At 48.4% G+C, this 26,902-nt stretch overlaps 1 protein-coding gene across 1 annotated transcript in view; it reads right to left on the bottom strand.

Annotated features, from left to right (window-relative positions):
* The window catches only part of LOC146063099 (uncharacterized), a 135,612-nt gene that overhangs the window by 94,163 nt on the left and 14,547 nt on the right, over positions 1-26,902 (bottom strand). Inside the window, exon 7 of the mRNA XM_083175113.1 lies at positions 22,091-22,234. Within this exon, the coding sequence (XP_083031239.1) occupies positions 22,091-22,234 (144 nt within the window). The remainder of the gene's footprint in view (positions 1-22,090; positions 22,235-26,902) is intronic.

The raw sequence follows: 26,902 nt of genomic DNA, 5'->3' as shown, positions 1-26,902 counted from the left end.
TCCATGCTTTCACCTCAGCCCCCCCCCCCCCTTTAATCATGTGGTGCCGGCACCCGGCGTGCTCCCCCGACGTCAAGCACAACAACAGCGTGCACAATATTTCAAATGTCCACTCGGCTAGAGGGGACACCAGGAGGGGAGTGGGAGCGTGCTCTGCGCTGCGCTCTGCTCCTCTCGCCATAGAAGCAGCTGCACCGCTCTCCATCTCTCCCTGCAGCAGCGAAGGCTCATAGAAAAATTTACAGTAAGTGGCACTTTTGGGGGCATTGCTTAAGGGATGCTACAAGTGGCGGTATGTGGGGGCATTACGCATAATGTGTGGCTTAATGTGTAAGGGGCATTAAGGTGTGCAGCATCATGTGTAAGCGGCATTATGTGTGCAGCATCATGAGTAATGGGTACTATGGTGTGCGGCATCATGTGTAATGGGTACTATGGTGCCATCAAGCAAGAACCCCCTAGCAATGAGCACGTAGGTAAGCAGCACTTATGTGGCAAATATGTAATGGTCATTACGGTTTGTTATATAGTATGTAATGGGCATCATGATGTTTGGCACAATGTGTAATGGTCATTATGCTGTGTGGCCTTATGTGTAATTGGCATTATGGCGTGTGGCTTTATGTGTAATGGGTATTACAGAGTTTGCTAAAAATGTGTAATGGGCATTACTTTGTATGGTCTAAAGTGTAATACCACACCCCTTTTGTGATGCCACACCTCCTTCTCATGATGCCACGCCCCCTTTTTGCTGCGCGGCTACGCCGCGCAAAGGTCCCCCTCCTGTTGTGTCTGGATCTGGGACCACCCATTACCATAATTCTAGATTCGCCTATGCTCATACATCCAGCCTCAGTACACCGTGCAGCGTGATGTATCTCATACATCCAGCCTCAGTACACCGTGCAGCGTGATCTACCTCATACATCCAGCCTCAGTACACCGTGCAGCGTGAGATACCTCATACATCCAGCCTCAGTACACCATGCAGCGTGATATACCTCATACATCCAGCCTCAGTACACCATGCAGCGTGATATACCTCATACATCCAGCCTCAGTACACCGTGCAGCGTGATATACCTCATACATCCAGCCTCAGTACACCGTGCAGCGTGAGATACCTCATACATCCAGCCTCAGTGCAGGAGGAGGGTGTGTGTGCTGCAGCTCCTGAGAAGGTAGAGAAGCTGTACTCTAGCAGTGGCTCCTCCTCCAGGTATCCCCAAGCCAGGGGACCCAGGTGGGGGAAGCATTCAGGCAAGCCCTGGTGCTTTGGGCCTGCTACAACCAGCAATGGTGAAAGGCAAAGGACGGGCTATCGGGAACAAGCCTCAGAGGAAGAAAATCCCTGCTGCTGCCTCAACATCTGCAGCAGGAGCCTCTGATAAAGATCCCAAAGATGGCAGAAGGAAAGTCCCCCCGGATGAATCCGGAGGTACCCCTGCAGCAAGCCAGCTGCAGGGGGAAGTGATGGAGGAACCCGGCGGGGAGGCCAACGCCGGCGGCGGCATAGCAGCTACCGTGGGGGGACAAGATTCGCTGTCTGAGAATGAAGATGATGATGATATGGAACTGAAAGAAGATGAATCCAGTGAAGAAGAAAGTGAAAATGAAGCTTTTGCTAAGATGACCCTGCAGGAGCTAAGTGCAGAAGTTAAGAAAGTGTGTTGCAGAATGTATAATGCAAAGAAGCAAAGAAACTCCTGCCGCAGTTGGGAGCGCCAGATGTGGAGAGACCGCATGACATTATGCACTAATACTATAAGTAAGCTGAAAAGTCACATTGCTAAGAAAAGGAAACAAAAAGACTATGTAAAGGTGAAACCAGCAGAGCAGGGGTTAATTGCAACCCAGTCACTGCAGGATTTCCCTGTTGCTGAGAGCCAGGTGCAGGAACCTGCAGATCCAGAACAGGGAGTGGCCGGCTGCAGAGAGGTCAGAGAGAGGTCAGACCAGACTCCAGCTGAGAGGGAGAATCCAGAGCCGGGGGATGGGCAGATCACACTGGCTGATGAGAAGCTGAGTCCAAGCCAGCCAGAAGACATTGCACACAGTATGGACTGCTCAGAGGTCAGTGTGGTGGAGGATGATGGGCAGAAGCCTGGACAGAGCCTTGTGGAGAAGGCTGGAGGAACCGCTAATAACAATGACATTGCACACAATATGGACTGCTCAGAAGTCAGTGTGATGGAGGATGATGGGCAGAAGCCTGGACAGAGCCTTGTGGAAAAGGCTGGAGGAACTGCTAATATTGCATCTGAGAGTAAAATGACTCAGGGCCAGAAGTGCCTGGACACTGATAAGTTGTTGCCTGGGGAAAGGCAGGTCATGGAGACAGTGTATGGGGATATGATGGTCCCAGAAAGGGCAGGGGCAGCACTTAAAATCATTGCTCAGAGTATCCAGAGCAAAAAGGTGCCGTTACCTGCTGCTGCTGGGGGTAATGTGTCTGACCCTGTCTGCAATGTATCACCTGTATCATATGCAAATGTGCTGAAACAGACAGGTAGCAACAATATGGACAGGCAGAGTCAGGTCACGGGCCAGGAGGTAAATGGGAGACGGAGGCATGTTGTTCAGTTTAAGTGGGTGGATACAGATCCGGTACCCCCAAAGGAAACATTTCTAAATATGATATTTACATTAAATTGTTGTGCCCGTGACTTGACAGCCTGTATCCATCCGGAAAGATCCCCAATCTTTGATTTGAGTTTCTTGCGGGAGGATAAAATGAATGAAGTGGTGGAGCAATGGGGAGTAAAGAGGCACGAGGTAGCATACAAAGGGTACCTCATTTCATCAAAGTCCAGAGTGGAAAATGTTAGGGTCCGAATTCTAGTGCGGGACGAAACTATCCCAGCCAATGATATTAAATACTGGTTGAGTAGGCAGTGCAGCTTGCAAGGGGACCTGCAGAAAGTAGATCACACGTTGGGGGTATGGGGAGGTGCATGGACCATTCAGGTAAGGCTGCACCAGGTTGGGGGGAGGAAAGTGCATCTCCCTTCAGCTGCGTACATAGGTAGGGACCGCATTCAGGTGTTCTATCCGGGCCAACCAAGGACCTGCTTTCGTTGCGGGGAGGAGGGACATACCAGCAGTGAATGTGGAGTGGTAAAGTGTTCTCTCTGCAACGAGGCAGGTCACCTCTCGGGGTCATGCAATACAGTGAAATGTAATTTGTGTGGCCTCGAGGGGCACCCCTATAGTAGATGTCCAGAGTCGATGCGCCATGCGGATAGAGCACCTGAAGGTGGAGCAGGGGGTAAGTTCAAGAAAGTAGTAATGGAGGGGCAGACAGTGGTAACATGGGTGAAGGATCAGGAACAGAGGAAGGAGGAACAGTTTCAGGAAGTAAGGAGAAACAAAAGTGCCACAAAGAGGAAAGGGGAGGAGGAGGTGATAAGTCTGGCCAATAGATTTTTAGCCTTTTCAGGAGAAGAGGAGGATAGTGAAAGTGAAGAGGAGGGAGAGGAGGAGATTTATAAGGAGGGGGAGAGTTTAGTCCTGAGAAAAAATATAGCTGATGGAGGGAGGAGGAAGAAAGGAAACGCAAGCAAGGAAGGGAAAAGGAAAAAGCTCAGGAAAAAGAGTAGAAGGGAGGAGGAGGAGGTAGAGAAAGTGGAAAGACTGTCCTTGGAAACATTGAAAGTAGTGCAGATTAGCAGTCGGAAAGGAAAAGGGGAGGGAGAGGGAAAGGAGGTAGCACGGGAGGAAGCAGAGGAACGGGGAGGAATAGACAAGGCAAAGCCTGAGGACAATAGGGGAAAGTTGATAGGCTTTTCAGCTAGGCCTCCTGATCCTGGGAAAGGGGATGTAGGTTTGTCTGAGAGGTCGGTTGATGGTAAGAATGTGTTGGGTGGTGGGTCAGGTGAAATAAGGGAAAAGTGAGATATGGCCCTACTCTATGAGGTTTTGTGAGTATGGGTAAAGAATGTGTTTTATGTGTTAAAGGTGATGGGTTAGGGTGAGGGTGATGGGGATGAGTGATAGGTATGAATGATGGGAGAGTGAGTGATTGGGAAGAGTGTAAGGATAAGTGAGAATGATGGTTGGTATAGTGTGGTGTGGCAGGTGAAATGAATAGGGGAGTAAGGGTATGGAAGGGTTTGAATGGTTTTGGATGGAGTAAGGATACAGTTCTCATTTCCCGGATCGGGAGGTAGTAGATAGTAGGTCTAAACCATAGTTAAATGAATGTTATTGAAGAGGGATGGTGAAGGTTGGTGGGGTGGGGGAGGGTTTTTAGGTTTGATTCTATATATGTAAAAAGGATGTATATATGTATATATTTTTGTATAAAATGGATGTAATTTTCAATAAAAGAAGCATTACCTCATACATCCAGCCTCAGTACACCATGCAGCGTGATATACCTCATACATCCAGCCTCAGTACACCATGCAGCGTGATATACCTCATACATCCAGCCTCAGTACACCATGCAGCGTGATATACCTCATACATCCAGCCTCAGTACACCATGCAGCGTGAGATACCTCATACATCCAGCCTCAGTACACCGTGCAGCGTTATATACCTCATACATCCAGCCTCAGTACACCTTGCAGCGTGATATACCTCATACACCCAGCCTCAGTACACCGTGCAGCGTGATATATCTCATACATCCAGCCTCAGTACACCGTGCAGCGTGATATACCTCCTACATCCAGCCTCAGTACACCGTGCAGCGTGATATACCTCATACATCCAGCCTCAGTACACCGTGCAGCGTGATATACCTCAGACATCCAGCCTCAGTACACCGTGCAGCGTGATATACCTCATACATCCAGCCTCAGTACACCATGCAGCGTGATATACCTCATACATCCAGCCTCAGTACACCGTGATATACATCATACATCCAGCCTCAGTACACCTTGCAGCGTGATACACCTCATACATCCAGCCTCAGTACACCGTGCAGCGTGATATACCTCATACATCCAGCCTCAGTACACCGTGCAGCGTGATATACCTCATACATCCAGCCTCAGTACACCGTGCAGCGTGATATACCTCATACACCCAGCCTCAGTACACCATGCAGCGTGATATACCTCATACATCCAGCCTCAGTACACCATGCAGCGTGATATACCTCATACATCCAGCCTCAGTACACCGTGCAGCGTGATATACCTCATACATCCAGCCTCAGTACACCGTGCAGCGTGATATACCTCATACACCCAGCCTCAGTACACCATGCAGCGTGATATACCTCATACATCCAGCCTCAGTACACCGTGCAGCATGATATACCTCATACACCCAGCCTCAGTACACCGTGCAGCGTGATATACCTCATACATCCAGCCTCAGTGCACCTAGCAGCGTCATACACCTCATACATCCAGCCTCAGTACACCGTGCAGTGTGATATACCTCATACATCCAGCCTCAGTACACCGTGCAGCGTGAGATACCTCATACATCCAGCCTCAGTGCAGGAGGAGGGTGTGTGTGCTGTAGCTCCTGAGAAGGTAGAGAATCTGTACTCTAGCAGTGGCTCCTCCTCCAGGTATCCCCAAACCAGGGGACCCAGGTGGGGGAAGCATTCGGGCAAGCCCTGGTGCTTTGGGCCTGCTACAACCAGCAATGGTGAAAGGCAAAGGACGGGCTATCGGGAACAAGCCCCAGAGGAAGAAAATCCCTGCTGCTGCCTCAACATCTGCAGCAGGAGCCTCTGATAAAGATCCCAAAGATGGCAGAAGGAAAGTCCCCCCGGATGAATCCGGAGGTACCCCTGTAGCAAGCCAGCTACGGGGGGAAGTGATGGAGGAACCCGGCGGGGAGGCCAACGCCGGCGGCGGCATAACAGCTACCGTGGGGGGACCAGATTCGCTGTCTGAGAATGAGGATGATGATGATATGGAACTGGAAGAAGATGACTCCAGTGAAGAAGAAAGTGAAAATGAAGCTTTTGCTAAGATGACCCTGCAGGAGCTAAGTGCAGAAGTTAAGAAAGTGTGTTGCAGAATGTATAATGCAAAGAAGCAAAGAAACTCCTGCCGCAGTTGGGAGCGCCAGATGTGGAGAGACCGCATGACATTATGCACTAATACTATAAGTAAGCTGAAAAGTCACATTGCTAAGAAAAGGAAACAAAAAGACTGTGTAACCGTGAAACCAGCAGAGCAGGGGTTAATTGCAACCCAGTCACTGCAGGATTTCCCTGTTGCTGAGAGCCAGGTGCAGGAGCCTGCAGATCCAGAACAGGGAGTGGCCGGCTGCAGAGAGGTCAGAGAGAGGTCAGACCAGACTCCAGCTAAGAGGGAGAATCCAGAGCCGGGGGATGGGCAGATGACACTGGCTGATGAGAAGCTGAGTCCAGGCCAGCCAGAAGACATTGCACACAGTATGGACTGCTCAGAGGTCAGTATGGTGAAGGATGGTGGCCAGAAGCCTGGACAGAGCCTTGTGAAGAAGGCTGGAGGAACTGCTAATAACAATGACATTGCACACAATATGGACTGCTCAGAGGTCAGTGTGGTGGTGGATGGTGGCCACAAGCCTGGTCAGAGCCTTGTGGAGAAGGCTGGAGGAACTGCTAATATTGCATTGGAGAGTAAAATGACTCAGGGCCAGAAGTGCCTGGACACTGATAAGTTGTTGCCTGGGGAAAGGCAGGTCATGGAGACTGTATATGGGGATATGATGGTCCCAGAAAGGGCAGGGGCAGCGCTTAAAATCATTGCTCAGAGTATCCAGAGCAAAAAGGTGCCGTTACCTGCTGCTGCTGGGGGTAATGTGTCTGACCCTGTCTGCAATGTATCACCTGTATCATATGCAAATGTGCTGAAACAGACAGGTAGCAACAATATGGACAGGCAGAGTCAGGTCACGGGCCAGGAGGTAAATGGGAGACGGAGGCATGTTGTTCAGTTTAAATGGGTGGATACAGATCCGGTACCCCCAAAGGAAAAGTTTTTAAATATGATATTTACATTAAATTGTTGTGCCCGTGACTTGACAGCCTGTATCCATCCGGAAAGATCCCCAATCTTTGATTTGAGTTTCTTGCGGGAGGATAAAATTAATGAAGTGGTGGAGCAATGGGGAGTAAAGAGGCACGAGGTAGTATACAAAGGGTACCTCATTTCATCAAAGTCCAGAGTGGAAAATGTTAGGGTCCGAATTCTAGTGCGAGACGAAACTATCCCAGCCAACGATATCAAATACTGGTTGAGTAGGCAGTGCAGCTTGCAAGGGGACCTGCAGAAAGTAGATCACACGTTGGGGGTATGGGGGATAGTGAAAGTGAAGAGGAGGGAGAGGAGGAGATTTATAAGGAGGGGGAGAGTTTAGTCCTGAGAAAAAATATAGCTGATGGAGGGAGGAGAAAGAAAGGAAACGCAAGCAAGGAAGGGAAAAGGAAAAAGCTCAGGAAAAAGAGTAGAAGGGAGGAGGAGGTGGTAGAGAAAGTGGAAAGACTGTCCTTGGAAACAGTGAAAGTAGTGCAGATTAGCAGTCAGAAAGGAAAAGGGGAGGGAGAGGGAAAGGAGGTAGAACGGGAGGAAGCAGAGGAACGGGGAGGAATAGACAAGGCAAAGCCTGAGGATAATAGGGAAACGTTGATAGGCTTTTCAGCTAGGCCTCCTGATCCTGGGAAAGGGGATGTAGGTTTGTCTGAGAGGTCGGTTGATGGTAAGGATGTGTTGGGTGGAGGGGAATGCAAGGATGGTGGTGGGTCAGGTGAAATAAGGGAAAAGTGAGATATGGCCCTACTCTATGATTTTTTCCATGGATCCCCAAACCATACGATGTGCCACGATTAATGTGGCTTCCGTGTTATCTGAACGAGCTCGTTTTATGGCCTTTGATTTTTTCAACACGGTTGAGGTTGACATCTTTTTTCTCCAAGAGACCAGAGTGGGGACCCTTGAGGCCCTGCATAGGGCCAAAAGGGAATGGAGGAGAGGCCCTTCATTCTGGTCTCTTGCGGCCGAGCCGTATAGTGGGGTGGCGGTGCTTTTTTCCGACATGGTAACTGTGCACAGAGTCATAGAACTTGAAGTAGGAAGATGTATGGTTTTGGATATCACCTTTAGGGGACAGGACCTAAGGCTGATTAATATCTATGGCCCCCAAAAAGCTTGGGATAGGAAATGTCTCTTCGAGGTGATAAAACCTTTCTTATTCACAGCCCAGCAGGTCGTTTTTGGTGGTGACTTTAACACCGTGGTAAGACCAAAAGACAGAGGAGGTGCCAGAAATGGTAGGACCCTGGGCCATGATGCTAAATTTTTAGTTAGAATGGCTAGACAGGCTGGTTTGGTAGATGTCCATATTAGACATAATCCGGACCTCACGGGTTTCACCTATCATAATGGTCAGAGGAAGAGTAGGATAGACAGATTTTTTGTTAAAGAAAATTCAAAAACTCTGCCTCCCAAGGTGGAGCCGGTAGAATTTTCTGATCACTGCTTCTTTAGTTTTTCATTGAATGCCTCGCAGTCCATCCAGAAAGGGAGGGGTCTGTGGAGGCTGAACTCTGAGCTTCTCAAGGAAGAGGGTGTGAAACAGTCTCTTAGGGATCTCTTTGAGGACCATGAATCACTGTTGGAGGCAGGTTGGAGTAGATCTGAGTGGTGGGAGGTGATGAAAAAGAAGGTCCGGGGTTTTTTCAAAAGACTGGTTAAAAACAGAGGCTTGAAAAAGAAAAGTGCCTACCATGTTCTTAAAAGGAAACTGGATTTCTTGATCTCTGAGAGTGGAGATGGTGGGGAAATCTCCAGGGTGAAGTCTCAGATGAAGGATCTGCAGTATGACCGATTGGCATCTTTGATTCTGGAGAGGGATTATGGTACATACCACTCGCCAGATCCCTATCAGAGTTGTAGAAAAGCAATCGAGGTAAGAGAAGTTACTGGCCTATATGACGAAAGGGGTGTGCTTCAGGAGAAGAGGGAAGGCATCCTGGAAGTCATTAGGGCTTATTATTCTGATCTCTTGTCAGAGAAGGCACCTATCAGAGAGAAGATGGAAACGTTTCTGAGGGGGACACCAGGTCTGATGGAACCAGATGGCTCTCTTGATTGTTTGGACAATAGGATCGGAGTAGATGAAGTTAGGGAAGCAATTGACGGTTTAACGTCAAAAAAGTCACCCGGGCCTGATGGCCTAACATCGGAGTTTTATAAAGAGTTCTCTGATGTCTTAGCTCCCCGTCTCACGGAGGTTTTTAACTCAAGCCTGGAAGAGGGGGAACTGCCCCCCTCCATGAGACGGTCGGCTCTCATCCTACTGTCCAAAGGGAAAGACCCAACCCATGTTGAGAATTGGCGCCCCATAGCTCTTCTCAACACGGATAGAAAGATTTTGGCAAAAGTGTTTTTCAACAGAATTGTGGAGTTCTCTAAGAGGCTTCTTTCCCCCTCCCAGCACTGTACAGTGAAAGGGCGCAGCACCTTTAGTGCGGTCCTTGGTGTCCGGGAAGCCGTGGAGCGGTGCAGGGCTGGGAAGGATGGAAAATTCCTGCTGGCTTTGGACCAGTCTAAGGCTTTTGACCGTGTCAATCAGGAGTATCTGTGGAGATTGCTTGAAAGGTATGGCTTCCCGCCAAAGATAATCAATTGGCTAAAGATTCTTTATAAAAAGGCCGAAAGCTTTCCACTTGTTAATGGTTGGGTTGGGCCCATGTTTGAGGTGGACTCGGGTGTGCGACAGGGATGTCCTCTGAGCCCTCTTCTATACGTGTTCGCAATTGATCCCTTCATAAGGAGGATTGAGAGTGGCAGGTTGAAGGGGGTTCAGCTGGCGCCGGAGTTTGCCTTAAAGGTGGTAGCCTATGCAGATGATGTCACAGTGGTATTGTCAGCGGAGGAGGAGGCAGAAGACATTAACTAACTAGTAACTGATTTTTCAGGGGCTTCAAGTTCCAAGATAAATCAGGACAAGTGTGAAGTTTTCTGGATGGGGGAGGGAGGGAAAGAATTTCCCCTCCCGGACACTCTCCCCAGGCCTAAAAATAGTATTAAAATTTTGGGCATCCAATTTAATCACGGAGATTACTCCTTACTAAATTGGGACAGGAAGCTGGAGGATGCCACCAGGAAAGTAAACTCCTGGAAAGGGTGTAAGTTCTCCCTAAGAGAAAGGGTTGACATATGCAAAACCTACTTGGTACCAATATTTTTGTACGTCAGCTATGTCTGTTTTTTGCCTCAATCGTTGTGGTCTAAATTGTGTTCCTTGTTCTTCCAGATGTTCTGGGGGAACAAGATGAACATAGTCAAGAGAGGAATCACGTAAAGATCGAGGGAGGAAGGGGGCCAGGAGATGGTCAACCCTATAGTTTTCTTTGTAACAACTTTTTTGAAGTTGAATATGGGTAGTCTGTTTTTGGACGACCCCCCTCGATGGGTACATGGTTTCATGGAGTGGTTGTCTCCCTATATTAGAGCATGGATAGATGGAGGTCAGATGAAAAAGCCCTGGACCAGGCGAGGTTACCTCCCGATCTACGTGATTCAGTCCATAAAGATGATTTCCAAGTGGGGCCTAAAGGTGGGTGATGTGAGAGAACTTTCAAGGAAGGAGTTGGGGAAGGTGATCTTGCAGACCTATTTTTATGCTCCATTGGCTCTAAGGGACTGTCCAGGGACTGTCTGTTCAGATGGGCTGAAACTGCTTAATAATCAGAGGATCCCGCTGAAGTTTAGAGATATTGCCTGGCTCTCTTTCCAAGGAAGACTTTACGTTAGAGGGAATGTCGGGATGAGAAGTGCCAATGATCGTGTTTGCCCACGTGAGGAATGTCCTGGGGAGGTGGAGACAATGGGCCACTTCTTTCTTGAATGTCCCTTTAATGTAGCAGTTTATAAGGACGTTTCAGTGACTCTGGGGATCCCTTGTCTTTCGGGGCTGAGTTACCCGGAATGGGCCTACGGGGCATTCAAAGGTTATGGGAATTTTGATTTATGCACGATTTTCATAGTTAGTTTAGCGGTTAGGTACCACACGTGGAATGCACGGTGTCAGGTTACATTAAGACAAAAAATCCTCCCTGTTAGGACGGTGGTGGGTCTTGTCTTACACGAGGTGAAAGTGATGATGGAGATGGAAAAGGAGAAGCTGGATGCCATCAGCTGGTCCCGCTTGTGGGGTCAGCTGAAACCTCCTTAGTAGGTGGCGGAAGGTGGATCCTGGAACATGCTGGATTCTTTGCTATTTTCTGACACTCATAGAGGGGAAAGTTGAGGAATGCTAAAAGAAAGGTTTACATGCATGCTTTGTCAATATCTGATTTTTTCCTTAATTAATGTCGGTTGGAATGGAAGTAAGGGGGGAGTGGTAGAAATGATATATGAGGTTTTGTGAGTATGGGTAAAGAATGTGTTTTATGTGTTAAAGGTGATGGGTTAGGGTGAGGGTGATGGGGATGAGTGATAGGTATGAATGATGAGAGAGTGAGTGATTGGGAAGAGTGTAAGGATAAGTGAGAATGATGGTTGGTATAGTGTGGTGTGGCAGGTGGAATGAATAGGGGAGTAAGGGTATGGAAGGGTTTGAATGGTTTTGGATGGAGTAAGGATACAGTTCTCATTTCCTGGATCGGGAGGTAGTAGATGGTAGGTCTAAACCATAGTTACAGGAATGTTATTGAAGAGGGATGGTGAAGGTTGGTGGGGAGGGGGGCGGGGTGGGGGGAGGGTTTTCTGGTTTGATTCTATATATGTAAAAAGGATGTATATATGTATATATTTTTGTATAAAATGGATGTAATTTTCAATAAAAGAAGCATTACCTCATACATCCAGCTGCAGTGCAGGAGGAGGGTGTGTGTGCTGTAGCTCCTGAGAAGGTAGAGAAGCTGTACTCTAGCAGTGGCTCCTCCTCCAGGTATCCCCAAACCAGGGGACCCAGGTGGGAGAAGCATTCAGGCAAGCCCTGGTGCTTTGGGCCTGCTACAACCAGCAATGGTGAAAGGCAAAGGACGGGCTATCGGGAACAAGCCCCAGAGGAAGAAAATCCCTGCTGCTGCCTCAACATCTGCAGCAGGAGCCTCTGATAAAGATCCCAAAGATGGCAGAAGGAAAGTCCCCCAGGATGAATCCGGAGGTACCCCTGTAGCTAGCCAGCTGCGGGGGGAAGTGATGGAGGAACCCGGCGGGGAGGCCAACGCCGGCGGCGGCATAACAGCTACCGTGGGGGGACCAGATTCGCTGTCTGAGAATGAGGATGATGATGATATGGAACTGGAAGAAGATGACTCCAGTGAAGAAGAAAGTGAAAATGAAGCTTTTGCTAAGATGACCCTGCAGGAGCTAAGTGCAGAAGTTAAGAAAGTGTGTTGCAGAATGTATAATGCAAAGAAGCAAAGAAACTCCTGCCGCAGTTGGGAGCGCCAGATGTGGAGAGACCGCATGACATTATGCACTAATACTATAAGTAAGCTGAAAAGTCACATTGCTAAGAAAAGGAAACAAAAAGACTGTGTAAACGTGAAACCAGCAGAGCAGGGGTTAATTGCAACCCAGTCACTGCAGGATTCCCCTGTTGCTGAGAGCCAGGTGCAGGAGCCTGCAGATCCAGAACAGGGAGTGGCCGGCTGCAGAGAGATCAGAGAGAGGTCAGACCAGACACCAGCTGAGAGGGAGAATCCAGAGCCGGGGGATGGGCAGATCACACTGGCTGATGAGAAGCTGAGTCCAGGCCAGCCAGAAGACATTGCACACAGTATGGACTGCTCAGAGGTCAGTGTGGTGAAGGATGGTGGCCAGAAGCCTGGACAGAGCCTTGTGGAGAAGGCTGGAGGAACTGCTAATAACAATGACATTGCACACAGTATGGACTGCTCAGAGGTCAGTGTGGTGAAGGATGGTGGCCAGAAGCCTGGACAGAGCCTTGTGGAGAAGGCTGGAGGAACTGCTAATATTGCATTGGAGAGTAAAATGACTCAGGGCCTGCAGTGCCTGGACACTGATAAGTTGTTGCCTGGGGAAAGGCAGGTCATGGAGACTGTGTATGGGGATATGATGGTCCCAGAAAGGGCAGGGGCATCACTTAAAATCATTGCTGAGAGTATCCAGAGCAAAAAGGTGCCGTTACCTGCTGCTGCTGGGGGTAATGTGTATGACCCTGTCCGCAATTTATCACCTGTATCATATGCAAATGCGCTGAAACAGACAGGTAGCAACAATATGGACAGGCGGAGTCAGGTCACGGGCCAGGAGGTAAATGGGAGACGGAGGCATGTTGTTCAGTTTAAGTGGGTGGATACAGATCCGGTACCCCCAAAGGAAACATTTCTAAATATGATATTTACATTAAATTGTTGTGCCCGTGACTTGACAGCCTGTATCCATCCGGAAACATCCCCAATCTTTGATTTGAGTTTCTTGTGGGAGGATAAAATGAATGAAGTGGGGAAGCAATGGGGAGTAAAGAGGCATGAGGTAGCATACAAAGGGTACCTCATTTCATCAAAATCCAGAGTGGAAAATGTTAGGGTCCGAATTCTGGTGCGGGACGAAACTATCCCAGCCAACGATATCAAATACTGGTTGAGTAGGCAGTGCAGCTTGCAAGGGGACCTGCAGAAAGTAGATCACACGTTGGGGGTATGGGGAGGTGCATGGACCATTCAGGTTAGGCTGCACCAGGTTGGGGGGAGGAAAGTGCATCTCCCTTCAGCTGCGTACATAGGTAGGGACCGCATTCAGGTGTTCTATCCGGGCCAACCAAGGACCTGCTTTCGTTGCGGGGAAGAGGGACATTCCAGCAGTGAATGTGGAGTGGTAAAGTGTTCTCTTTGCAGCGAGGCAGGTCACCTCTCGGGGTCATGCAATACAGTGAAATGTAATTTGTGTGGCCTCGAGGGGCATCCCTATAGTAGGTGTCCAGAGTCAATGCGCCATCCGGATAGAGCACCTGAAGGTGGAGCAGGGGGTAAGTTCAAGAAAGTAGTAATGGAGGGGCAGACAGTGGTAACATGGGTGAAGGATCAGGAACAGAGGAAGGAGAAACAGTTTCAGGAAGTAAGGAGAAACAAAAGTGCCACAAAGAGGAAAGGGGAGGAGGAGGTGATAAGTCTAGCCAATAGATTTTTAGCCTTTTCAGGAGAAGAGGAGGATAGTGAAAGTGAAGAGGAGGGAGAGGAGGAGATTTATAAGGAGGGGGAGAGTTTAGTCCTGAGAAAAAAATATAGCTGATGGAAGGAGCAGAAAGAAAGGAAATGCAAGCAAGGAAGGGAAAAGGAAAAAGCTCAGGAAAAAAAGTAGAAGGGAGGAGGAGGTGGTAGAGAAAGTGGAAAGACCTTAGAAACAGGGAAAGTAGTGCAGATTAGCAGTCAGAAAGGAAAAGGGGAGGGAGAGGGAAAGGAGGTAGAACGGGAGGAAGCAGAGGAACGGGGAGGAATAGACAAGGCAAAGCCTGAGGATAATAGGGAAACGTTGATAGACTTTTCAGCTAGGCCTCCTGATCCTGGGAAAGGGGATGTAGGTTTGTCTGAGAGGTCGGTTGATGGTAAGGATGTGTTGGGTGGAGGGGAATGCAAGGATGGTGGTGGGTCAGGTGAAATAAGAGAAAAGTGAGATATGACCCTACTCTATGATTTTTTCCATGGATCCCCAAACCATACGATGTGCCACGATTAATGTGGCTTCCGTGTTATCTGAACGAGCTCGTTTTATGGCCTTTGATTTTTTCAACACGGTTGAGGTTGACATCTTTTTTCTCCAAGAGACCAGAGTGGGGACCCTTGAGGCCCTGCATAGGGCCAAAAGGGAATGGAGGAGAGGCCCTTCATTCTGGTCTCTGGCGGCCGAGCCGTATAGTGGGGTGGCGGTGCTTTTTTCCGACATGGTAACTGTGCACAGAGTCATAGAACTTGAAGTAGGAAGATGTATGGTTTTGGATATCACCTTAAGGGGACAGGACCTAAGGCTGATTAATATCTATGGCCCCCAAAAAGCTTGGGATAGGAAATGTCTCTTCGAGGTGATAAAACCTTTCTTATTCACAGCCCAGCAGGTCGTTTTTGGTGGTGACTTTAACACCGTGGTAAGACCAAAAGACAGAGGAGGTGCCAGAAATGGTAGGACCCTGGGCCATGATGCTAAATTTTTAGTTAGAATGGCTAGAAAGGCTGGTTTGGTAGATGTCCATATTAGACATAATCCGGACCTCACGGGTTTCACCTATCATAATGGTCAAAGGATGAGTAGGATAGACAGATTTTTTGTTAAAGAAAATTCAAAAACTCTGCCCCCCAAGGTGGAGCCGGTAGAATTTTCTGATCACTGCTTCTTTAGTTTTTCATTGAATGCCTCACAGTCCATCCAGAAAGGGAGGGGTCTGTGGAGGCTGAACTCTGAGCTTCTCAAGGAAGAGGGTGTGAAACAGTCTCTTAGGGATCTCTTTGAGGACCATGAATCACTGTTGGAGGCAGGTTGGAGTAGATCTGAGTGGTGGGAGGTGATGAAAAAGAAGGTCCGGGGTTTTTTCAAAAGACTGGTTAAAAACAGAGGCTTGAAAAAGAAAAGTGCCTACCATGTTCTTAAAAGGAAACTGGATTTCTTGATCTCTGAGAGTGGAGATGGTGGGGAAATCTCCAGGGTGAAGTCTCAGATGAAGGATCTGCAGTATGACCGATTGGCATCTTTGATTCTGGAGAGGGATTATGGTACATACCACTCGCCAGATCCCTATCAGAGTTGTAGAAAAGCCATCGAGGTAAGAGAAGTTACTGGCCTATATGACGAAAGGGGTGTGCTTCAGGAGAAGAGGGAAGGCATCCTGGAAGTCATTAGGGCTTATTATTCTGATCTCTTGTCAGAGAAAGCACCTATTAGAGAGAAGATGGAAACGTTTCTGAGGGGGACACCTGGTCTGATGGAACCAGATGGCTCTCTTGATTGTTTGGACAATAGGATCGGAGTAGATGAAGTTAGGGAAGCAATTGACGGTTTAATGTCAAAAAAGTCACCCGGACCTGATGGCCTAACATCGGAGTTTTATAAAGAGTTCTCTGATGTCTTAGCTCCCCGTCTCACAGAGGTTTTTATCTCAAGCCTGGAAGAGGGGGAACTGCCCCCCTCCATGAGACGGTCTGCTCTCATCCTACTGTACAAAGGGAAAGACCCAACCCATGTTGAGAATTGGCGCCCCATAGCTCTTCTCAACACGGATAGAAAGATTTTGGCAAAAGTGTTTTTCAACAGAATTGTGGAGTTCTCTAAGAGGCTTCTTTCCCCCTCCCAGCACTGTACAGTGAAAGGGCGCAGCACCTTTAGTGCGGTCCTTGGTGTCCGGGAAGCCGTGGAGCGGTGCAGGGCTGGGGAGGATGGAAAATTCCTGCTGGCTTTGGACCAGTCTAAGGCTTTTGACCGTGTCAATCAGGAGTATCTGTGGAGATTGCTTGAAAGGTATGGCTTCCCGCCAAAGATAATCAATTGGCTAAAGATTCTTTATAAAAAGGCCGAAAGCTTTCCACTTGTTAATGGTTGGGTTGGGCCCATGTTTGAGGTGGACTCGGGTGTGCAACAGGGATGTCCTCTGAGCCCTCTTCTATACGTGTTCGCAATTGATCCCTTCATAAGGAGGATTGAGAGTGGCAGGTTGAAGGGGGTTCAGCTGGCGCCGGAGTTTGCCTTAAAGGTGGTAGCCTATGCAGATGATGTCACAGTGGTATTGTCAGCGGAGGAGGAGGCAGAAGACATTAACCAACTAGTAACTGATTTTTCAGGGGCTTCAAGTTCCAAGATAAATCAGGACAAGTGTGAAGTTTTCTGGATGGGGGAGGGAGGGACCTAAAAATAGTATTAAAAATTTTGGGCATCCAATTTGATCACGGAGATTACTACTTACTAAATTGGGACAGGAAGCTGGAGGATGCCACCAGGAAAGTAAACTCCTGGAAAGGGTGTAAGTTCTCCCTAAGAGAAAGGGTTGACATATGCAAAACCTACTTGGTACCAATATTTTTGTACGTCAGCTACAGTATGTCTGTTTTTTGCCTCAATCGTTGTGGTCTAAATTGTGTTCCTTGTTCTTCCAGATGTTCTGGGGGAACAAGATGAACATAGTCAAGAGAGGAATCACGTACAGATCGAGGGAGGAAGGGGGCCAGGAGATGGTCAACCCTATAGTTTTCTTTGTAACCACTTTTTTGAAGTTGAATATGGGTAGTCTGTTTTTGGACGACCCCCCTCGATGGGTACATGGTTTCATGGAGTGGTTGTCTCCCTATATTAGAGCATGGATAGATGGAGGTCAGATGAAAAAGCACTGGACCAGGCGAGGTTACCTCCCGATCTACGTGATTCAGTCCATAAAGATGATTTCCAAGTGGGGCCTGAATGTGGGTGATGTGAGAGAACTTTCAAGGAAAGAGTTGGGGAAGGTGATCTTGCAGACCTATTTTTATGCTCCATTGGCTCTAAGGGACTGTCCAGGGACTGTCTGTTCAGATGGGCTGAAACTGCTTAATAATCAGAGGATCCCGCTGAAGTTTAGAGATATTGCCTGGCTCTCTTTCCAAGGAAGACTTTACGTTAGAGGGAATGTCGGGATGAGAAGTGCCAATGATCGTGTTTGCCCACGTGAGGAATGTCCTGTTGAGGTGGAGACAATGGACCACTTCTTTCTTGAATGTCCCTTTAATGTAGCAGTTTATAAGGACGTTTCAATGACTCTGGGGATCCCTTGTCTTTCGGGGCTGAGTTACCCGGAATGGGCCTACGGGGCATTCAAAGGTTATGGGAATTTTGATTTATGCACGATTTTCATAGTTAGTTTAGCGGTTAGGTACAACACGTGGAATGCACGGTGTCAGGTTACATTAAGACAAAAAATCCTCCCTGTTAGGACGGTGGTGGGTCTTGTCTTACACGAGGTGAAAGTGATGATGGAGATGGAAAAGGAGAAGCTGGATGCCATCAGCTGGTCCCGCTTGTGGGGTCAGCTGAAACCTCCTTAGTAGGTGGCGGAAGGTGGATCCTGGAACATGCTGGATTCTTTGCTATTTTCTGACACTCATAGGGGGAAAGTTGAGGAATGGTAAAAGAAAGGTTTACATGCATGCTTTGTCAATATCTGACTTTTTCCTTAATTAATGTCGGTTGGAATGGAAGTAAGGGGGGAGTGGTAGAAATGATATATGAGGTTTTGTGAGTATGGGTAAAGAATGTGTTTTATGTGTTAAAGGTGATGGGTAAGGGTGAGGGTGATGGGGAGGAGTGATAGGTATGAATGATGGGAGAGTGAGTGATTGGGAAGAGTGTAAGGATAAGTGAGAATGACGGTTGGTATAGTGTGGTGTGGCAGGTGGAATGAATAGGGGAGTAAGGGTATGGAAGGGTTTGAATGGATTTGGATGGAGTAAGGATACAGTTCTCATTTCCCGGATCGGGAGGTAGTAGATGGTAGGTCTAAATCATAGTTAAAGGAATGCTATTGAAGAGGGATGGTGAAGGTTGGTGGGGAGGGGGGCGGGGTGGGGGGAGGGTTTTCTGGTTTGATTCTATATATGTAAAAAGGATGTATATATGTATATATTTTTGTATAAAATGGATGTAATTTTCAATAAAAGAAGCATTACCTCCAGCCTCAGTACACCGTGCAGCGTTTATACCTCATATATCCTGCTAAGTACACCGTGCAGCGTGATATACCTCATACATCCAGCCTCAGTACACCGTGCAGCGTGATATACCTCATACATCCAGCCTCAGTACACCGTGCAGCGTGATATACCTCATACAAACAGCCTCAGTACACCATGCAGCGTAAGATACCTCATACATCCAGCCTCAGTACACCCTGCAGTGTGATATACATCATACAACCAGCCTTAGTACACCATGCAGCGTGATATACCTCATACATCCATCCTCAGTACACCATGCAGCGTAATACACCTCATACATCCATCCTCAGTACACCATGCAGCGTGATATACCTCATACATCCAACCTCAGTACACCGTGCAGCGTGATATACCTCATACATCCAGCCTCAGTACACCTTGCAGAGTGATATACCTCATAAATCCAGCCTCAGTACACCATGCAGCCTGATATACCTCATACATCAAGCCTCAGTACACCGTGCAGCGTGATATACCTCATACATCCTGCCTCAGTACACCATGCAGCGTTATATACCTCATACATCCAGCCTCAGTACACCATGCAGCGTAAGATACCTCATACATCCAGCCTCAGTACACCCTGCAGTGTGATATACATCATACAACCAGCCTAAGTACACCATGCAGCGTGATATACCTCATACATCCAGCCTCAGTACACCATGCAGCGTAATACACCTCATACATCCATCCTCAGTACACCGTGCAGCGTGATATACCTCATACATCCAGCCTCAGTACACCGTGCAGCGTGATATACCTCATACATCCAGCCTCAGTACACCTTGCAGCGTGATATACCTCATAAATCCAGCCTCAGTACACCGTGCAGCATGATATACCTCATACATCCAGCCTCATTACACCATGCTGCGTGATATACCTCATACATCAAGCCTCAGTACACCGTGCAGCGTGATATACCTCATACATCAAGCCTCAGTACACCGTGCAGCGTGATATACCTCATACATCCAGCCTCAGTACACCGTGCAGCGTGATGTACCTCATACATCCAGCATCAGTACACCGTGCAGCGTGATATACCTCATACATCCGGCCTCAGTAGACCATGCAGCGTGATATACCTCATACATCCGGCCTCAGTACACCGTGCAGCGTGATATACCTCATACATCCGGCCTCAGTACACCATGCAGCGTGATATACCTCATACATCCAGCATCAGTACACCGTGCAGCGTGATATAACTCATACATCCAGCCTCAGTACACCATGCAGCGTGATATACCTCATACATCCAGCCTCAGTACACCATGCAGCGTGATATACCTCATACATCCAGCCTCATTACACCATGCTGCATGATATACCTCATACATTCAGCCTCAGTACACCGTGCAGCGTGATATACCTCATACATCCAGCCTCAGTACACCTTGCAGCGTGATATACCTCATAAATCCAGCCTCAGTACACCGTGCAGCGTGATATACCTCATACATCAAGCCTCAGTACACCGTGCAGCGTGATATACCTCATACATCAAGCCTCAGTACACCGTGCAGCGTGATATACCTCATACATCCAGCCTCAGTACACCGTGCAGCGTGATATACGTCATACATCCAGCATCAGTACACCGTGCAGCGTGATATACCTCATATATCCAGCATCAGTACACCGTGCAGCGTGATATACCTCATACATCCAGCCTCAGTACACCGTGTAGTGTGATATGCCTCATACATCCAGCCTCAGTACACCGTGCAGCGTGATATACCTCATACATCCAGCCTCAGTACACCGTGCAGCGTGATATACCTCATACATCCAGCCTCAGTACACCGTGCAGCGTGATATACCTCATACATCCAGCCTCAGTACACCATGCAGCGTGATATACCTCATACATCCAGCCTCAGTACACCATGCAGCGTGATATACCTCATACATCCGGCCTCAGTACACCATGGAGCGTGATATACCTCATACATCCGGCCTCAGTACACCGTGCAGCGTGATATACCTCATACATCCAGCATCAGTACACCATGCAGCGTGATATACCTCATACATCCAGCCTCAGTACACCATGCAGCGTGATATACCTCATACATCCAGCCTCAGTACACCGTGCAGCGTGATACACCTCATACATCCAGCCTCAGTACACCGTGCAGCGTGATACACCTCATACATCCAGCCTCAGTACACCGTGCAGCGTGATATACCTCATACATCCAGCCTCAGTACACCGTGCAGCGTGATATACCTCATACACCCGGCCTTAGTACACCGTGCAGCGTGATATATACCTCATATATCCAGCATCAGTACACGTGCAGCATGATATACCTCATACATCCAGTCTCAGTACACCGTGCAGCGTGATATACCTCATACACCCGGCCTCAGTACACCATGCAGTGTGATATACCTCATACATCCAGTCTCAGTACACCGTGCAGCGTGATATATACCTCATACATCCAGCATCAGTACACGTGCAGCGTGATATACCTCATACATCCAGCCTCAGTACACCCTGCAGCGTGATATACCTCATACACCCGGCCTCAGTACACCGTGCAGCGTGATATACCTCATACATCCAGCCTCAGTACACCGTGCAGCCTGATATACCTCATACATCCAGCCTCAGTACACCGTGCAGCGTGATATACCTCATACATCCAGCCTCAGTACACCGTGCAGCGTGATATACCTCATACACCCGGCCTCAGTACACCGTGCAGCGTGATATATACCTCATACTGTACATCCAGCCTCAGTGCACCGTGCAGTGTGATATACCTCATACATCCAGCCTCAGTACACCGTGCAGCGTGATATACCTCATATCTCCAGCCTCAGTACACCGTGCAGCGTGAGATACCTCATACATCCAGCCTCAGTACACCGTGCAGCGTGATATACCTCATACATCCAGCCTCAGTACACCCTGCAGCGTGATATACCTCATACATCCAGCCTCAGTACACCGAGCAGCGTGATATACCTCATACATCCAGCCTCAGTACACCATGCAGCGTGATATACCTCGTACATCCAGCCTCAGTACACCATGCAGCGTGATATACCTCATACCTCCAGCCTCAGTACACCATGCAGCGTGATATACCTCATACATGCAGCCTCAGTACACCATGCAGCGTGATATACCTCATACATCCAGCCTCAGTACACCGTGCAGCGTGAGATACCTCATACATCCAGCCTCAGTACACCATGCAGTGGGACATGCCTCATACATCCAGCCCCAGTACACCATGCAGCGTGATATACCTCATACATCCAGCCTCAGTACACCGTGCAGCGTGATATACCTCATACATCCAGCCTCAGTGCACCATAACCTCTCCCATAATCCTGTAGATGTATGTATGAAGGTATATAATGTGTGTATGTATATACAGCATGTATCTATCTATATTGGATAACCCCTGTTGTTATGACATTAGGATATAAGGGTGTCGGGGTAGAGGCGACGTCTCTTACCTGTTGGCATGCACTGGTATCTGCAGTTAAAGCAGCAGCAGCGGTCAGTTCCTTGGCACTGGGCATCACTGTGGCACTCCGAGGGCAAAGTCCTTATCGTATTGCAGATTAAATTATTAAAGTAAGGGCATGACCTCATCTTAACTGTACAAAGACACAATTATAGGGCATTATATTATTATATACTTCTTGTTATTAATACAACCAGTGTCTCGGAGTAAGCTTTGTTCTAATTACTGCTAAAAGTGTTACAAATGGCACGAATGTCCCTGTTTGCCTTTCCTTATGTTGCTGTATATTTATGTACAAGGTCATGCCAACTGCCATTGGTCCATGCCTGAGGTATGTAATAACACCTGTACACCTGGTGTACAGCAGCCTCTCACCATGTGACACCTCATAGACTGTGCTACCTGGAAACCTGTCACAAAGATACAGAATCACATTGCCAGATGGCATTGCCCCGGCTTCCCTCTCCCTTCCACCATCACTCATCACACCCAATATCTGCACCTGTGTATGCACTTGCCGATTCTGGCACCCCTGCAGGGTCCCATAGCCTATGGCATCAAGCTCCCGACTGCTGTCTTGTAAATCACCTGTATGGGCATATAGAATGGTGTCATGTGGCTCCTCTGAGTCTCACTTTAGACCTCATTCTTGTCCATTCCGTGTGGACCAAATGCTGCCCACAGTGCCAGCAAAACATTGTTCCCCCATTTGAAAGCACTGGGGACCGAACCATTCAGAATAACCCGATGTAGAGAGAAGCCTTGGAAACAGATTGGAAGTGACCTGTTTATTTTGGGATTATGTTGGGTCTTGCACCCTCAATGAGAAGCAACTGTGTGTAGTCAGTGGCAGAAAGGCCTGGATTGATGCTAATTGTTTCTTTTCTGCTGACTAATTAATATAAGTAGCTGAAGTGACTTGCACCAAAGCTCCTTCTCTAACACAGATGGAACAGGGGCAGTGTGGTACAGAGGAACCAGGGTGTGAAGCTATTTCTCCCATGGAAGCCATGCATTTGGAGAATAAAAAATATACATTTTACCTGCCTGGCATAGCTGAAGACCTGTGAGTAATCAAAACAGAGCAGCTGGCAGGAGCTCCTTTTTAAAGGAAAATTAGGAGTGTAATTTAATTGCTAGTTTTGGGGGGGGGTTGGGGGGAGGTAGGGTCTAAGGTATAAAAAGTCTATCTGTGCCAATCTGTCTGGTGACTAGGGAGTAAGGCATCGCTAATCTGTAATAAGGGTCTTTCCTGGGCTGACCATTAATGGTGCCTTCCGTCATTGGTTCCAATATACCTATGAAAAGGGTTCAGTCAGAAACGTGACAAATTCATATGAAATTGGGAAGTTGTTTGAGCTCTTAATGGTCAAACTCTCAAGGTAGATAATCTACAATGTACACCATGTAATTGCTAAATGAGTTGTAGGCAACCAGATGCTGGACCGCTTTGGCGGCTGTGGTACCATAGCAGTCTGGAGGCCTGAGTTAGATATAGCACTGCAGCTGCAATAGCAAGTCTGTGTCCCAGAGCCCTGTAGTCTCTACTGTTCCTATGGATTCTCTGTGGGTCTGAACCTTGGACTCTCAGTAATGCCTGCACCTAGTCTTTCCATTGTTATTATCTTTGTTTATTGCCATGATTTTACCTATTGTTTACAGCCCACAGCTCATGCTACAAGCTCTAATTCCAGCTGTACTGTGTTCAGCAGTACCATTATGCACAGTGCCTCATCTGCCTTTTCTGAGATCAAGTCCCTGCTCTGCTGGTTAAGACTATGGGTGACATTCTATGGAATGCGAGAAAAGCGCATATATTTATCGCACTCCACATCGCCGCACTTCGCACTTTCTCAATTCGCATTTTTTTGTCATAATTCGCATATTTAATGGCATGCGCATTAGAGGCTAAAAAGTGCGATTGAGTGCGATAATGGGCGAATTTTCGGCATGAAAATGTGCGATTTTTAGCCATGAAAATGTGCGCATTTAAGCTTATGTGCGATTTTGGGTTTGAATAAAAAAAAAATGGTAAAAAAATGGTACTTGTGTAGTTTCACGGCGCCACCGCGCGCACAGTGAAACTTAGAAACTTGGCAGTCTGCCAGACTCGGTGTTTACTGTGCGTGTGCCGCTCTAGCGTGGCTGCTTTCCTTATGTAAGCTACGTTATCAGCATAGCGCTGGGCAGTAGCAGTGCACCCAGCGCTGACAGGTCACTGTGGTACTTGTAGTTCCACAGTGAAATAGGCAGTCCTGCGCACCGCTGACAACCCGGCAATTTAGACTCCTCCGGCAATTTAGCAGTCTAGATTTAGACGTCTAAATCCAGACCCTGCAAACCACTAAGATGGGGGCATCTAAATTTAGACGGTAAAGCGTCTAAATTTAGTAGGGTCTAGGGGTACACTATTAAACCTGTTCACAATGACACTAGTCGAGGTAACAGCTGTCAACCTTGTTAATTCCACTATCCACGCCAACCCGAAGCGTGGCGAGCGCAGCGAGCCCCGCGAGGGGACAAGGATACCTTCACAATACCTTGCCACGCTTCGGGTTGGCGTGTATAGTGGAATTAACAAGGTTGACAGCTGTTACGTCGACTAGTGTCATTGTGAACAGGTTTAATAGTGTACCCCTAGACCCTACTAAATTTAGAAGCTTTACCATCTAAATTTAGATGCCCCCATCTTAGTAGTTAGCAGGGTCTGGATTTAGACGTCTAAATCTAGACTTCTAAATTGCAGGAGGAGTCTAAATTGCCGGGTTGTCAGCGGTGCGCAGGACTGCCTATTTCACTGTGGAACTACAAGTACCACAGTGACCTGTCAGCGCTGGGTGCACCGCTGCTGCCCAGCGATATGCTGATAACGTAGCTTACATAAGGAAAGCAGCCACGCGCTGCGCTGAGAACAGCTAGAGCGGCACACGCACAGTAAACACCGAGTCTGGCAGACTGCCAAGAGTTTCACTGTGCGCGCGGTGGCGCCGTGAAACTACACAAGTACCAAAAAAAATGGCGTGGGGTCCCCCCTCCTGAGCATAACCAGCCCCGGGCTCATTGAGCCTAACCTGGTTCCAAAAATACGGGGGACAAAAAGCATAGGGGTCCCCCGTATTTCTGAAACCAGCCCCTGACTCTTGGACCGGTCCTGGTTCCAAAAATACGGGGGACAAAAAATCTGGGGGTCCCCCGTATTTTGAAACCAGCACCGGGCTCCAACAACCCGCAGTGTCATGCCACAGCCGGGGGATACTTTTTACATAAGGTCCCCCAGCCGTACCATGAGCACCGTGGCTGGTCAGCCTTGGACGGGGTACCTGGAGGAGTGGGGACCCCCCCAATAAAGGGGTCCCCCCCAAGGCTTCACCCGTCCAGGGCTGAAGCCCGGGGCTGTCACCGGCGTCCCTGGCCAGTGGACGCCGGCCTGATGGTGTAAAATCTTTCAATCCTTACATTGCTTTATACAGGAGAACTACAAGTCCCAGCAGACCTCCCCCACAGGCTGGGACTTGGAGAACCACAAGTCCCAGCATGTGGGGCATTAATGGGCCCACTGGGACTTGTAGTCCACCTGTAAAAAGAATGTTAAAAGAAAACACACACACATAAAAGTAAAACTTTATTACATACACATCCACACACCTCACTTTTACACCCACATACTCACCGATCCAGGATCCAGCGCTGGTCTCCCTTCTGCTGCAGAGCCGGCTACCCCTGCACTGACAGCGGGGACAACTGGCTGTCTCTGATGCAGCTAACAGCTCCTGTCGCGTTGTCCCAGTGCAACAGAGGCTGAGAGCGTCTTCGGCTTATGCGTCTCCATGGAGACGCATAGCTCAGCCCTGATTGGCTGAGCTATGCGTCTCCATGGAGACGCATCACCCAATCACGCTCTCAGCCTCTGTTGCGCTGGGACAACGCGACAGAAGCTGTTAGCTGCATCGGAGAAAGCCGGTTGTCCCCGCTGTCAGTGCGGGGGTAGCCGGCTCTGCCGCAGAAGGGAGACCAGTGCTGGATCCGTGAGTATGTGGGTGTAAAAGTGAGGTGTGTGGGTGTGTATGTAATAAAGTTTTACTTTTATGTGTGTGTGTTTTCTTTTAACATTCTTTTTACAGGTGGACTACAAGTCCCAGCGGGCCCATTAATGCCCCACATGCTGGGACTTGTGGTTCTCCAAGTCCCAGCCTGTGGGGGAGGTCTGCTGGGACTTGTAGTTCTCCTGTATAAAGCAATGTTAGGATTGAAAGATTTTACACCATCAGGCCGGCGTCCACTGGCCAGGGACGCCGGTGACAGCCCCGGGCTTCAGCCCTGGACGGGTGAAGCCTTGGGGGGGACCCCTTTATTTGGGGGGTCCCCACTCCTCCAGGTACCCCGTCCAAGGCTGACAAGCCACGGTGCTCATGGTACGGCCGGGGGACCTTATGTAAAAAGTGTCCCCCGGCTGTGGCATGACACTGCGGGCTGTTGGAGCCCGGTGCTGGTTTCAAAATACGGGGGACCCCTAGATTTTTTGTCCCCCATATTTTTGGAACCAGGACCGGTCCAAGAGTCAGGGGCTGGTTTCAGAAATACGGGGGACCCCTACGCTTTTTGTCCCCCATATTTTTGGAACAAGGTCCGGCTCAATGAGCCCGGGGCTGGTTATGCTCAGGAGGGGGGACCCCAGGCAATTTTTTTCTAAAAAAAAAACACATTTTTTTTACTGCAGAAACCTGCACAGATCTCAATGATCTGTGCAGGGTTCTGCCCAACTCGCATATCAGAACCTGGTCTGAAAAAATGGCGATTATTA

The sequence above is a fragment of the Crinia signifera genome, chromosome 3 (assembly GCF_055691185.1).
Source record: "Crinia signifera chromosome 3, ASM5569118v1, whole genome shotgun sequence".
Classification (NCBI taxonomy): domain Eukaryota; kingdom Metazoa; phylum Chordata; class Amphibia; order Anura; family Myobatrachidae; genus Crinia; species Crinia signifera.
Note: the sequence above shows the minus strand (reverse complement) of the source record. Positions and strands in the feature narration are given on the sequence as shown.